This window comes from Zerene cesonia, chromosome 6, assembly GCF_012273895.1.
Source record: "Zerene cesonia ecotype Mississippi chromosome 6, Zerene_cesonia_1.1, whole genome shotgun sequence".
Lineage (NCBI taxonomy): Eukaryota > Metazoa > Arthropoda > Insecta > Lepidoptera > Pieridae > Zerene > Zerene cesonia.
In genome coordinates, this window is record NC_052107.1 from 6070366 (window position 1) to 6087413 (window position 17048).

The 17048-nt window shown below is 32.2% G+C and overlaps 2 protein-coding genes across 3 annotated transcripts in view; one reads left to right on the forward strand and one right to left on the reverse strand.

Annotated features, from left to right (window-relative positions):
- LOC119840493 overlaps positions 1 to 17048 on the reverse strand; it is a 76888-nt gene that overhangs the window by 44671 nt on the left and 15169 nt on the right. The window lies entirely within an intron of this gene.
- Positions 28 to 4486, forward strand: LOC119840618 (forkhead box protein O-like). Its single transcript, XM_038367306.1, has 3 exons — positions 28 to 1008; positions 4160 to 4365; positions 4442 to 4486. The coding sequence occupies exons 1-3, from the start codon at positions 777 to 779 to the stop codon at positions 4484 to 4486; spliced, it is 483 nt and encodes a 160-aa protein (XP_038223234.1). The 5' UTR covers positions 28 to 776.

The following is a 17048-nucleotide window of genomic DNA, read 5'->3' on the forward strand; positions in this document are numbered from 1 at the left end:
CCAGCGCGGCGCCCGCGAACGGAATTCGCATGGCCCGCCGCGCCTGCCGCCTCGCTTCGCGATTTGCTTCAGTGTACGTGCGACCGCTCGCGCTTGTCGACGGTTTGTTGTGCTACGCGCACTCACTTATTACGCAGTAGCAAGTAACGACAGCCGCGTGGACTCCTACAACCGAAACTCAGAACTGCGTGCTTATTTCTTTTCTTGCTTTCTACGACAAGTTACCGTTTGGTGTTGACCAGTGATAACTGTTATCAGTGCGGAAAAGTTTCTTAGTGTTTTTCCATAACTTTTTAGAACACAATAATGTGTGTAGTGCTGATCGGGACTAAATTTCTATGATTATAAAATACCGGTAACGTGATCGCTAGCCACGTTACAAGGTTATCGCGCCTCTAACTTGCCTGTGATGAATTGGAAAATCGGCGCGTAGTCGCTCACGTGGTATGCGCCCCGCCCCCGCCTCGTTCCGCACTTATATTTAGCAAAAATCGCCTTTGGAGACCGGTCCGAGTCCGACGCGCTCGTCGAACGTCTCTGTTTATTAACGTAGTGAGACGCCACATGTTATTGGCTTCGTATAACAGCGATAAGGAGTTAGATAACCTCTTCAGCTCTTTCGTTTCGAATCGGACCAAGTCCTGGAACTAGTGAGAATGGAGAATCTCAATGAGAACGTAGTGTGATGGTAACAGCCGTAGCAAACGAGCGCTACTGAGCGCACACTACGATAAAATCGCCAAAAAATTCCACTGATAAAAGATTGAAAGTTCAAGATGTCTCTACCGGGTGGCGGCAGTTACCATAGCCCATGGTCTTCACAAACGGCTCTCTCGGAATTGGAGGGAGCTATGGGGGAATTAGAGCCCCTAGGTGAACTAGCAGAAGTTGGTTTCGAACCACAAACTCGAGCGCGCTCGAACACGTGGCCTCTTCCTAGGCCAGAAAATTATGTTGACCCAGTCGAAGACGGTGGCTCCAAAAAGAATTCTAATCAGAATCTTACTGGTAAATAAATATCATGGTTATATAAATGTAGAAAACAATTACTCCGCAAAATTCATACATGATACCTACAAATGGTATCTACATTTTAATTCGTAGGTATGTCAAGGTCGCTGAATGAATTATGTTATGGCTGAAACTGACTACCTAATTATTTATTTTCAAAAACTCAAAATCGTCCATATCAAGTATTACAAATGCGTATTTGATTTTTAAGTCTGTCATATCAAATATGAATGTATAAATCTAACTACGTACAATAATTAATTGCCTATTAAATAGTTTATACTAAGTACAATATCGTCTCGCTTGTAGGTTACACACGTAATAAAGTAAAACTGTACCTACACACATGTCATATTGTTTACATAATAATCCCATAACGACGTAGATATGCACTTGTTTAATGACCTAGCTTATTAAAGTTTACCAAACCTTATTAATACAAAGATATTATTTTGGAACTATTATAATGAAATGTTATTATATACTTTACTAATAGAAGAATGCACGAAATTATTAATGTACTTGCTACCAACCAAATATACTAAAATTTAACTAAAAATAATCATTGCAATAAATTAAAACTCAGAATAGATCAGTTACTTATTCAATTAAACTTCTTCCAAAAGCAATTTAAATCGTCATAATATAGTTTTGTCATTTACCACCGGTTCTAAAATCAGTTTCAACAGTGAAGAGTCAGCTAGAAATTCTGTAGTTGCTCTTTTAAAAATCATGTCAATTTTAAATATGTAATATATTTATATATATCATAATAACGGTACAAAGAACTGTCCTATGGTTCTTACGTGACAACTTTCTATGGTTTTTACCTTCCATGTATTCATTAATGCTGTAGTAATTTCTCTGAAAATGTATTAGGCATTTTTAATGCCGGCTGAAATTTAGCATTCATAACTAATAATAAGTAATTCTATCGTAAAAGAGTAAACCTTGACCCATAAATGAACTTTCTACTTTAGTAAGCGCAATACAGGGATTTGAATTTATTTCTATTATTTTCTATTATTGTGTACATGTAAATTGCCATGAAATATATACTGAGACGGTTCTTACTGTAGCGTATATGATATATATTATACCTGAACTTTAAAGGTATCTCTTAGTGAGTCTCGGGCACGTAAATTATTTATAGAACGTATGACACTTTTTTTGTATGTTTCAAGACCTGCAGCCCTGCCCCATAATAGAATTCCATCGGACAAGATGCTATGGAAGCAGCTAAAATAAACCAACCAATCTTATTGTATCTACAACAGTGATATACCCAATTTCCGAACTGCTTAAGCAGCTGACTGATTTAAGTCCAAAATCACAAGTTTTTGCGTATATTCAATGGCCGTTCCTCGTTCTTTTTTTATCAATGTTTTAGTTTTTCATTATGCCAATAAATCAATTGCGTTTGTGCGATGTATCTACTCATCCCTCGTGTGTCATGGCCCATCAAAAACTGTAAAGGTAGTTGCTAATTGCTTTTATGTATTGTACCTTCAAATCGATATGTACATAAAGACAATTATGATAAAGTGTTCAGTTATATATAACACTAGCTGCACGCCCCGGCTCCGCCCGGGTAGTCATTTATCGTAATTGAAATAATATATATATGTAATATAATATATATATGAATAATATATATATGGTATGTTTGGTACATTCCTACTAAAATACTTATAACACGTCTTAAAACGTAGATAAACCTTTGCACCCTATGCAATGTAAATCAATCTACGAAATTTGCTTCAAATCCACACCAGTATTTTAACGCTTAAGTGAACAATAACGTTACACGGAATCACACTGTACACAAGAATATAAATAATTTCCCTTTGCACCGTTGTTTTGTGCAATTACTATATAAAAATAAGTCGGGATTTCCTTCCTGACGCTATAACTCGAGAACGCACGGACCGATTTCCACGGTTTTGCATTCGTTGGAAAGGTCTCGGGCTCCGTGAGGTTTATAGCAAAGAAAATTCAGGAAAAATTTTAACAGAAAAGCGGGAAAATCATTTTTCACACACAGCCATCTGGTGGCGAAACGGAGTTCGCCGGGTTTGCTAGTTGTATTATAAAAATTAGAATACATTTCAAATTCGTGGCCCAAAGAACAACATATTTTACACAGTATGTTCGATATCCATTTTCCACGTTGTGCCAGTAAGATCAACAAACTGGCCAACAAACAAATAATCTAAAAAATCTAAAAATATCTAAATAAATGAAGGATTATATGAAATAGGTATGCATCAAACAAAACTAATGCTCGGTAAAAGTATTTTAACATACTTGTATTATAGCCGATGTTACAAAATTTGTTAAACAGAAATGCTATATAAAGAATATTTATTGATAAATTAATTTCTAATTACTTAAATAGGTATAACTTCCATTGCTAAGGTTAGGTAATAGGTAATAACTAGGCATATTATAATATATTTATAATTACGTAATAACTTAGAAGTAAGGCGCGCGTTCGAATCCCGCGTCATGATCGATTATGTGTTTCTATTCTTTAAAATTTACGGATAAATTCGTATTTTTTTTTAAATTTGAACTTAATATTAAAAGCTGGATAGGTACTTGAATAGTTGATTTAATTTTGTTAAACCATTCAGTATAGTTCAACAAATTGAAAGACCAGAAAGTACACTTTTTTTAAATATGAGTAGTAAAACTAATTTTCTCATTTATTCCTATTAATAACTTGATACACAGAAGTAATGAGAAAATTATTCAAACTTACGGTGTTAAAGTAATACACTCTTACTCGAAAACAAGCGTTACGCCTCATTTACAAGTAATAAAGATTAAATTGTAAAACCCCCTACCTCATTTTGTGGTGGCGGTCGTCTTAAACTAAAAATTTGTTATACTGTATGTAATATGTATATAGCCTTTTATTTTATACCCATAAAAATATATTAAATCTGCCAATTTGTGCCGGCAGCTGTCTTTGACACATTTTAATTAAACATAGCTAAGAGATCACTACAATTTCACCTTTTAAACAAAAAACAAAATCAAAATCGATTCATGCGTTCGGAAGGTACGATGCATACACACACAAAGAGAAACGCCAAAATATGAGATGTAACATAACATACCTAAATGAATGAAACTGTTTCAGGTGCGCCACCACTACCAATAGCAGCGAAGAAAAACTCCTCCCGGCGAAATGCTTGGGGTAACCTATCCTACGCTGATCTTATTACACAAGCCATCACGTCTGCACATGATAATAGACTTACATTGTCCCAGATTTATGAGTGGATGGTTCAGAATGTGCCATACTTTAAGGATAAAGGGGATAGTAACTCTTCAGCAGGTTGGAAGGTAAGTCTCTTTAATATTCTTTTTAGAATTGCCTACTTAAAGATAAATAAATAAAATTTTCGTTTGTTTGTCATAGTGTAAGGTCCAAAGAACACCGAAACTTCTGCACCGATCTCGATAATTCTTTCACTTTGACCAAGCTACATTATTCCTAGTTAAGACAATATACATATCTATCATAACATATAATCCATTAGTCAAATAGTTTAACGAAATATTATAATTAAAATTATGTTTACTAAAAAATATAATAATTAAAATGTATCCAGGTAAACATAATAATTTAAAATTACATGCAATAAAATTATTCTGGCAATGCACGTGCTGAAATATTATTTTTTAATTAATTAATTATTGACTCGATATTTCGATATCCAAGAACTATTTTATTTGTTCCTATAGGAATTTACACAAACTGTTCTGAGAATGCAAAAGATGTAGGTGTGACTTGGTTGTTGTTTCTCTGGGAATATAAATCTCGCCCAAATTATAATAAAGACGAAATTGAGTTATAGCATTGTGTCTCAGAAACACTACGCGTTTTGGTCGAACTGCGCAGTGGTTCGCGTTATCTGAATCCGAGCCGCGACACAACTGATATAAATGATAATAAAGACACTATTACCCATTTAATCCATGGAGCTATTCTCGACATGATCGCTCCGTTTATGTTACATAAGCGTTACGCGTGTATGTGCTGTGCAGCGTTCAAAACAAATTCTAAACATAATGTTATTTATTTATTTGTAGTGTTAAAAACTGCCGTTATGAGGACTGGCCTTAAATTCAAAGAATAAAATATACGAAGTGCGATTTTTATTAATGTGAATTTACTAAATTGTAACTAATACCGAGATTAACTTTGCTTCGAACTTGGTGACCTTCGTGAACGTATCCGTGGCATTGATTAATATTTACGCATACAATAATAGCCGTTCAAGCGCCGTGTGTCGTCGGTGCCAAATTGGCAGTTAAACCTCTTACAATACTGTTCATATTCCGCTGACGCTTGCCGTAATTGTGTGCCTGTTCGATTAACAACGTGTTAAAATCGTGTGTCATTCTCAAGCTACGGACGTCGGACGAGTTGACAAAATGCAAAAAATACAGCGAGAATTTTCCGAAATCTATTGAAAAATAGGAAAAAAACAAGGACTACTAGAATTCAGATACAGGTTGGGCCCAAAAAGATTAGTTAATTTTAATTAAGTTTATTTAATCTTGTTTTCGTTGCAAACGCAATGGCTATTATTATAAGACATGCAGGGCAATGGTTACCTAAGACTTATCATAGCAGAAAATAGATTCTAATCAATAGAGATCACAGGTTAAATGAACAATAGAAATGGTGTGCAATCAGTTAATTAGTAAAGAAAACTAATTTAAATATCTCTAGTTGCATTTAACCTAAGATGTATGATGAGTATGGTAAATGATGTTACAATATTCGTATTCGCAGTGTCGATGTCACGTTGGGCCCAGCTGAATAACAAATGAATGCTACCGTTATGAGGAACCGTTAGACACCTTCGCAAATTTCCACATATATCCTTTAACGCCGTTAAAAAATACTGTCTACGTATTTAATTTCAAAGATGATAATCACAGTAATAACATATTACCAACACGTACAATTAAAAACATCATATAAAATTATGTATACAAATCATAGAAACTCTAAATCCCGCTCCAGATAATTAACTTATAGGTATATGTTACCTACATTTGTGACAAATATCTCCGTGGCCAAGAATCTAAATAATAGGTTGAGTAAAATGTGTGTTGAAGCGCTCCAGGCCTCCTGCGACCTCACGCTTAGCTCGTCTTCCACATACTTCTGTTAGAATGTCATTTAAAACCATATCATAATCAGAGTACGCTAGCGACTTAACTCCTTCGTGTCAAGCTCTCTGCCCTACCATTCCATTAGGGTAAAGTAACCTGTGACGGATATGAATAAAGTTATAAGCTATACACCTTAAAACACAAATAAATGGCGAAATTATATTGGGAACTTTGAATAGAAATGTACCTGAGAAATTATGAAAGAATAGAAAAAATTTGATCACGAGGTGGGATTTTTACTATCAAATTTATAAATCTTATATCTTTAAACGAGCAATTCTTGTATATATATATATATATATATATATATATATATATAATTGGAATCTTGGAATCGGCTCCCACGATTTTCATGAAATTTAGTATATAGGGGGTTTCGGGGGCGATAAATCGCCCTAGCTAGGAATCTTTTTTAGAAAATGTCATATTCGTGTTTTATCGACTTAAACTTACTTTTTTAACAAATAGGAGGCGTTTGAGTAGTCCCAATTTATGATGACTCTTCCTGACATTTATTGGCGAATAATAATACTATAAATGCGAAAGTTTGTGAGGATGGATGCATATGTATGTGTGCGTCTGTTACTCTTTCACGCAAAAACTACTGAACCGATTGCAATGAAATTTGCTTCGTAGATAGCTGGACAACTGAAATAACACATAGGCACTTTTTATACCGATATTCCTACGGGATACGGACTTGCGCGGTTTCAACCGCGGGTCACAGCTAGTGAGGCACTAGCTGCGCCCCGCGGTTTCACCCGCGTAAGTCCGTATCCCGTAGGAATATCGGGATAAAAACTGTTATTCCAGTTATTCAGTTATTTACGTACAAAATTTAATTGCAGTCAAATCGGTTCAGCAGTTTTTGCGTGAAAGAGCAACAAACACACACAAATCCTTACGAACTTTCGCATTTATAACATTAAGTAGGATTTCAATGCCAAAAATTAAATAGAAATCTTTCTCCTTAATATATTGTATAAATATTTCTTTCATAATGTATATAATCAATTAAAATTGTTGATAGTTCTAGACTTATAGATTTGTACATGAATGAATCTTATTAAGAAACAAAAACCCAATGCAAACAAAGTCTAGACAAAAATATTAAATTTAACCCAAATAAACTACTGAGCCATTATAATTACTAATTATCCTTATAAAGGCATAATGCGTATTAATCAATCATTTGCCTGGTTTAACACAATGACACGAACTTATGTGCGTTTGCAAAACGTTTCAAATAATTTTGCATTGAGTCTGCTTTTTGGTAAATCATAAGGAAGTACAATAAAAATAATATATTTACCATGGTATTAAAATTAAAATATTTATTAAGCTTAAATTGTAATATGAGCTGGCGTCCGCGATAATGAGTCAACATACGGTCAATATATTGCATTATATTGATATTAATAAATTCAAACATTAGACATAATTGATCAGAGGAAAATTCCTACCGAGAACTTTCTTAACAACTAATTGAGGTTATTTTAATTTACACAGGTGCCATATTTCTAAGATAAGCAGTAAGCATTATTTGTATAGTGTTTTATGTGATAGATAATTTGTATGGATTCCCATTCATAGTTTCAGTCTGAGTGTGGTCTAGGTATTAAAGCATTTACCTACAATGTTATCCGGAATTTCCATTTACATATAATGTATACACAATATTTATGATATTTATTTATTCAAATGCACAATATTTTTAGTGCAGTAAGTTTTATTTAATAAGTATGATCATGTTATGTAATCTGCTAATATATTATAAGGTTGATGAGTTTGTTTATACACTAAACTCAGGAATTACTGCACCGATTTGGACGAAATTTGGTTAAGAAATAATAGTAATAAAAAAATTTAATACCGGAATACCCGCGGAAAGGAAGGAAAAATACCTTTTCCTTTCACTACGCGAGTTTAACCGAAATATATTCTTTATGTTTAATTACTTCATTAAGAATGCTGCTAACAAATTATTATATTATTTGCTCAGTAGTCGAAATTCGATCGTTACTATGCTAAACAATATACTCTTTGTTTGTGTGTGCCAATATATGGTAATTCAGCACTCCTCCTTATTTATTTATTAACAATTATACGAGGTACAAATTTTTATTCATTCATATAATATTTTTGATACATTATTATGTTACTATAATTGAACGTATATAAATATAAGAATAATATTGGTTTGCTCTTAACGAGTGTCTAATAATAATCAAATAGATAAAGGAAAATTTCATCTGCCCTCTCAATTTATTTGCCGATACTAGTGCATAAAAGAACAAGACAGACCTTTGCATGAGCGAGAAGAACACACTCAAAATAGAAAACATATTTTAATAATCAATCGCTATTTGTAGTTTCTGCTGTTTCTGTGTTTACCGTAGTGCTATTTATTATTTAATGGGGGCTATGATTAAAACAAAGTCAGAATTGCCATTTTTGTACTTTCTTCAACAGTCAAATACAATTCCTGCTAGCCTCTGAAGTACGAGGGTTAAAATCAAGCCACAAACGATAAACCAAGACTCATTGGATTGGTGAGGTGAACATGACATATTATCAGCTGTATTGATATGATAATTTAGACATTGACATATATTTGCTGGATGTGGCATTGTGGAAAATACCATTTAGCAATTTACTAACTTAATATTAATAGCAATTATGCTGAGCGATGTGTGAAGAACTTCACCCGGAGCTTATCTATGAATGTCATATCAGTTTCATTTAATATATTTGAAACTTGTTCAAAGCTTGTTCATTAGGATTCGTCTAGTTTAAACATCGAGTCGATTATTTAATCACAGACTGCAAACATGCATTACCACTTCGTTTTATTTTTAACCCCGGAAGAAAAACAACGGGGTTTTTTTTAAGTTTGACTTGGCTACGTGCTATATGTTACGTTGTTTGATGTGTGACGAATGAGCCTATAATTGATAAAAAATGGTCAAAGAAGACGGATTAAATATACGATCCTCTCAATATGGGTTTAAATAACGACTAGTTTAATACTTTAGACTTGAGTACAAAGTCATATCCAAAAAGGCCACCACAAAATTGCAGATTCATACATTTTAAATAAACGCCTTTGACCAAAATTTATAAAGGTTTGATGTTATAGAAAAAATAGGTGGTGAGAGCATGTGAAGTCAAAGACTAATTATCTTATTACTTAGAAAACAAGTTATTGTATGTGCATTAGTTTCTTATTACGTATTCGTGTCACGTGTCTCTTTATTATCTCCTTTATATTATAGTTCGAAAAACCGAAACTTATATATTGGAACATCGGAAGCACTTAGAAGATTCTAGTATAATTATGCCAAGATATCGCTTTTCTGCGAAATCTTTCGTATTATACGCCTTCCCTATTAAAACTTACTCACAGACTTTTCCTGAAAGCTTAGAAATGTAACTCGCATATCTTGTTATGGAAACGGACGTGGTTATCGATAAACTTGCGAAATTGTGGCGTTTCAGTATCTTCCACGTTCAGTTCACGTACATTGTTATAAGTATAGTGGGTTACGAATTAATGGTTGACTTTTAATGTTCTTCCCGGAATATCAGGACGGAAAGACCATTCATAGCTTACGTTCAAACTAATTGGTAGTGTGACCTGTGACCTAGGCACTTCCAAAAATGTTGCAGTATATTAAATTCATATGAACTATTATTTTATAAAAATACTAGCTGTGCCCCGCGGTTTCACCCGCGTAAGTCCATATCCCGTAGGAATATCGGGATAAAAAGTTGCCTATATGTTATTCCAGTTGTCCAGCTGTCTACGTACAAAATAAATAAATATTTATTATAATAATTGTAAATTTCATTGCAATCGGTTCAGTAGTTTTTGCGTGAAAGAGCAACAAACACACACACATCCTTACAAACTTTCGCATTTATAGTATCAGTAGGACTGATTTTAATAAGTTAAACAACAGAAAAATTGCAAATTTTATTGAGTTAGTAAAATAATATGCCTTTGGTCCGGTGTCACAGTTGGCGATAAACCGCTTTAAACCCGCCCCGATGTAATTTTAGAAAAATCCTAAGCGAAAATGTATTATCCGTTCTTTTACTCTGGTTTAAATAGTATAAATACTATTTAAATACATCCATCATTCACATAAGACTTATTTATTTAAAATACAACATTTTCTTCATTGAAATGCTTTATATATGAGCTGTTTACATTGAATTTTAGTTGTATTAGGTACATTATATATAGTCTCCTGTCCAGATATGTATGCGAAATCTGCTTTATTGCTTATTGCGAATTGCGATGTTTAAAGGTTAAATATATCTGTCTATCTTATAGCCTATTATTATTTTAATTACAGTATTTATATAAGTACAATAAAAAACTATTTCTGCCGGGAAAATGATATTAACATTTTTTATAATATATTTATTATTGTTGGATAATGGAAATTGAAGCAGTGATGTCGTTTACGCGTTTCTATACCGCAAATACCAGAAAAGAACCAAAACACATTACATTGTGAGTTTTAATCAAGACAATCATGTCATATTATACTTGCTATTAAATTGTTAGAATTTATTTAATACCAAGGTAAATTAAAATAGTTAAAATGCGTTGTAGATATAACCTTCAATTTATAAAAATTATTACTTTATTAAAAACTAATTTAAAAAATGAAGTATTGTCCTAGAGAATATACGACATGCCGTTTTTAGCTTTCGATTTGTGAGTTTTATTGACTGCTTGCTTTGCGGCCGCGGCTTGGCTCGCGTGGGCTACAAAGCTTTGTACTTTATGGATTTTGGAATAAGAAGCAGTATGACATTTTTGACGACATCAGATGCGTACGTCTCGACAACTATTCATTTCAGTAAAACTCCTAGTTTGAAACCTCTATTTCATTTTTAAGGACCTTCCAATGACACCTCATATGATAACACATTTTTGTATCAGTATTTTCTTTGATTTTACGCGAGTATTATACATTTAGAAATTAAAGACTTTTTAACGGATTTAAAACGCGATTTATTCATTATATGATTAACATCCGGAAAAATGCTGTACATACCAACTGCGGAGATATAGGTGGAGGTAGTTCACAAACAACAATTTTTGTATGAACTCCAAGACATGTAAAATCTCAGTCTCCCCGTGATCACGCTCGCTGTAGTGTTCGAAACGTCGGGTTAATAATATTAGTTAATAAAGAATAAATCGCGTTTATATAATAAAATACTCTTTAAACCATATATGTACCTAGTTTGATTATTGTTTTTAACTTACTTCTAAAATAGGGGGAGGTTCTCAATTCGACTGTATTTACTTTATTTAATTTATTTTTTTTTTGTTAATTATTATAATTTACTATTATTGTCACAGATAATTTAGTTATTGTTAACAGAATTTATATTTAAATTTTTTATTTTTTCCTTTTAAAAAATCGTTACAAGTAATTACATTAATGGCTTGAATTTAGTCACGTCCGAAGTATACGATTGTGAACTTTTAACCAGCTACGCCTTATTCTCGAAGATCAACTAACATTCGTGATATCTTATCTTGGTAAATAATGACGTTAGTGACGTTTTTGATAGTAGCATAGCCACTATCATTGCGGCTTCTACCAAAATATATTCCACACAATTTTATCGTTCGATTCATCATAACAATAATCTTCATCATAATCACAATCTATTTAGACCATACTTTGAAAGCAATGGATTGTTATGATTTGTGTAAAGTTACGAAAATAGACGGAGGTGTGACCGCTGTGTGGATCACTGTCCTTGGCATCGCTTGTTTAAACGATATCGACCCAATTGACTCTGGAATCTAGGAAAGTTTCGGTTATTGTTCAAGAAATAATAGAACGGCGGTGTTAAGGAAAAATTAAAAAGGAGAGATGTGAACATTGAAATGGCTTAAATTTACCCGTAAAATAAACACTCAATGTTTAATGTGGGAACGATAAATGTATTTTATATATGTAATATATGTATATATAATATATGTATATATAATAATGTTATCTATCTTGTATAACTAATATAAAACATTTCAGATAAACATTTCAATAAATAGATAGCTAACTTCTTGGACGTAAAACTGTTTAAAAATAAACACTTTTTTTCGAAATAAACGATTTTTCGCTACGCTAGATGATTATGTATATTTTATTATTTGTTAAAAAATGAATGTGAAAACACTTCATTTTTTTTGCTATTTGTATTATCAGTTTCTAATTAATGAATATAACATAAATATATGTTTACTATAAAAGACACGAGGCATTTATAGTCTGGTGGCACTGTATCTATATATAGGCTCGTGTAACTTGCTTATTGCATGAAACATAAATATATATAACATTCATACAATTGAAATGAATAACTTTAATGAAAGAATTATTACATCCGTAAGTTACCCCTACAATGTCACACACAAATCCCCAATCTAGTATATATTAGTAATAAACAGTTAACTTCAAAAAATCTTCAAATTTAATATTTTTTTCAATGGTAAAAATCGATCAGATTATTACGTTTTTAAGCATTACTAATTTCAGTGGATAAGTTTTAGAATTATATAGGTCGTCTAGAACTCACTTTCCCACATTGGAATTAGTATTCTTTATGACGTCATGGTAATTGCAGATTTAAGATAAGAGCTTTATAACATATTTTTTATTTAATGAAGTCTTTAAGTATTACATATTTGTTATTTAAAATATCAAATAACTGTTGTTTTGCTTCGCTTCGCTTCTTCGCTTACGTAAGCCTTATATCAAACATTATCTGATTAGAGCAATTTAGTAGCATTCTAGGGGGCGTAGATAAATAAATAAATGTTTTGTAAATGATACGCATGTATATATGGAGCGACTGGTGGCCTATCATATTTGATATTTGCTCTTGTTTTTACCAAGTGGCGTCCTTACGTGATAACCCGAGAGTTGCCGTCACCTCACTGGACTGTTTATAAATACTATTATATTATTCACTTGTGGATATATTTAAATGTATCAACGATGAAACGTATCTTTTTAAGAGTCACTCTTATGTATGGTCTATTCATAAAAAAACATCAAATATATATGTAACACTCTATGATAAAACTGTTTTATTTCAATATTTTTAGATGTTTACAATCGTATTGCTAATGGCTAATTGTCATTCACATTGTAAATCAGAAAAAATATAAATCAAAGAGCAACCGGCAAATAAAATTCGCTCCACCTGAAACTCGTAACGAGTTTAGTTTTAACCTTGGCCATAAATTTACCGATACAAATTTGTTCCACTTTTGATATACGCTGGGGATATTTGAAAGGGGCGAATGCAATAGAGGCTGCTTGCACACCACCTTGCCTTGATTGATTTATACGTCTTGTTTGTCACAGAGCCGATTTATTTGAATTCCTGCCAACCAGCCTCGTAGCCAACGGATTAATATCACACAGACCTCTCGATATATCCCCGACTTTCGGCAATAATTCAATATTTCATCCTCCGGGCCAGAACCTACGCTGTGAATTAACATACAAACGTCAATCGTTTCATGAATAAAAAATGTATTGGATTTAGCGGAATGACTCGTGCGATCGGCTGACGCTCGATGCTCACTGCTTAGCTATCAGGATCGTCCATAGAGGAAATATGAAAATACATTTTCCTATAATTTGTTTAGAATATACGAGCATTTAGAATCACTTTTGCGTGTCGTAAAATCCTCGATATATGACCAAACCACCAAAAGTGAATGGTTATAAAATCCACAAACATTTATTTGATGAAATTCATCTAATATGTACATATAACTTTTATTATTTGTGTTAACTCTGCATTAGTTAACTTATTACGCAATCTTACTAAATCACTTAACCGTGGGTAATATTGATGTTGAAGCAGAGAAACCTCGACCGGTGGGAAACAAGATCGAAAACGTTACCTCTTTAAGCCTTTACCGCGTTCCTTATGACGTATTTTTGTCTCAACGACGACGACGAGATGAGTAATTTAACTTCGAAATTGTAAGGTACAACTTAGTTGTGATATAATATAAAATAGAGGCAAAAATATTCCACGATGCGAACTGTTAATTCGTCCAGTAAAAACCGGTTTAATATTATGTAAATTTGATTGAAATAAACCTATGTTTTACATAATACTTCCACTACATGTAATATCTTAAGTCTTAGATTTCCCATTACATTGATATACTATGTATCTTATTAAGTGAATATTGAGCAGATTTATTTGACGCGGTAACAAAATTTGATATTGTAATATATTTTCACATATTTTATGATCAATTTAAATGAAAGATATAATAAAATTACAATGACATTAAATTTCTTCCATTTGAATTGTGATTGTCAGTAGGATATAAATAGTAAAATATTTTTAGCGCAATAAAACATAAGCATTCATGGCAAACATTTGATTGACGCTTAAATCTAATAATAGAAAATCATAAAAATAATTCTACTAAGTTATATTAACTTTCCACGTGTTTAAATCAGTTTTTATGCTTTAACATGATTTATGTGAATAGAATGCATTTATTCTGTCAATTAATGTACCAAAGCAAGGTTTTCATAAAGTCGTCGGAACATGTTGTGCAGTTTTCAATCGACGACGTTCCCGAACATTAAGGAGGTTCTCAATTCGAATGTTTTTTTAGTTACTATATCCGATAACTTCCTTGTCGTGTTTGATAGAAATTTTGTCATAGCATAGGATTTCAGAAATTATGAAACCTGCCTCTTCTCGGACGTCGGTAACCTTTACTTTTTCTACAGAAAATGATTTAAGGATCAAAATATTATTAGAAATAAATAAATCAATTGCAATAAACTTCAATATTAAAATTCTTAAAGTCTAGCTGTAACTATTCATAAATGTGCACTCATTTACGCAATGTTTCTTGATTATAGTTTACGCCCGAGTTATTTTTAAATTCGCTTTTGCGTCAATCATCTGGTACTTAATTTCTTTGTTATGTTGTTAGTTGACGATAATTGAGTTGCAAGCAATTTAAAATTCATATCATTGCTCGATAATTAGCTTGGAAATTAATTAATTAGGCGAGTTCGCATAAACAGCTGACATTATAACCGTGACATTTTTGTATTCGGTCATCCAAAGTCTGTCGTATCTCGTTATCTATGCAGCTTTTTACAATATACTGTTTCGTTACAATAAAAAGATAAACAATTAGAAGAGTTTTCAACCGGGCGTCTGAATATTCTGCTTGGTTTTAAGTATAAACTAGCGAGGAAACAGGTTTTGAATTTTAATTTATTGAGATCTATCGAGGACATAAAATTATAAGCTACGAAATTTGTTAGTCTTTAAGCTGGGTCTAATCTGTGAGACTGTGATATTACAATTTCGTGCATGTATCATTGTGGCCATTATATATATTCTAATAATCATAGTAATTCGAAGCTTGTCAGCTCGTTGTACTTCTACGTGACAGTTATTTTACTGAATACGTTTTTAATAATACAGGATTTTCATTAACTTAAATTAAATTATTTCTTTTCTTCTTCCTAAAAAATATTCAGAAAGAAGAAGAGAAGAAATGAATTCCCGTGTCTCCTAGTGGTGTATCGGGGAGATTATAGACATAAAAACATGAGCTCAAATAAGTACCTTCCTAATCGGTTCCGTCATTATCGATAAATGTTAAAATTCTTGTTCATGATCTGAGAAATGATAATAAACCCAATTAATAGGGCTAAATGGGTTTAATTGTGAAATTGCTATTAAAGACCATTGTCCATCCTGTCAACTTGTTTTAGCTTTGCACTTGATGAGTTTGAACTGTTCTGTACCTTTTAATATGCATATAATTTTAACAAAACATTGAAACTTTATGCGAAAGGTATTTTCATGAAGCCTTTATAAATAACGCAACGTATTTGATAAATATCCTGTAGGTTCTAGTCTGTCAATATTGAAATGTAAACAAATTTTCGATTGAAAGCATATAGCTTTCATTTTCTACGTATGAACGCAACATTTAAGGTAATGTTGCATGTGCACCTGTTAGCTTCAGTCACGTAACACGTTTCAACATTAATAGTTACGCACTATAATTTTTTGTCCCATATAAGGTGCTTTGGGGTAATTGAGAATGGAAAAAATGTTGTTTGTAAACTATTGCTGATCGCTCTTTTTGTGTGAAATTCATTATGAACAAGTCGTTCTACATATTTTGATTATATCGTATATTAATAATGAATCATTATATTTTTTACTTGTACCTATTCTTATATAACAGATGTTTATTTTAATATATATGCTTCATTATTTAAGAATTTTTCACAATATTTTTATATTATAATTTTCACAATAACTTAATAGTTATAATTTTAAGAAATTCCTAGCTTTGTTTTTCAAATAATAAGTATTTAACCACTGGTGTGTAACGACGATTATGTTAATCATGACTTGGCATTTAGAGTCGCCTTCTTATTTATGAAGACACTAGAAGCCAACAACCGTTGCGCCTTAAGTTTCCAACGAAATGATTTACATTTTACATGTTTTTAATTTTATCAACCTTTACTGTGTTAATTACTGAACAGTTTTTCATTAAATACATCGAAAACACGATCAAAATGTATTAAAAAAAATACTACACGCGTAAATTTGTATCCCAAGAAGATTCAATTTCGTAAGCGTTTTTTAAAACATGTCGTAGAATGGCGGAAATAAATTTTATTAATTCGTTCGTAGATATATAAAAAAACCCTAATCGTGCCCTTCAAAAGGTGATCATTTACTTTTTGTAATTAATGACGCACACGTAAAATTATAGTTAAAAA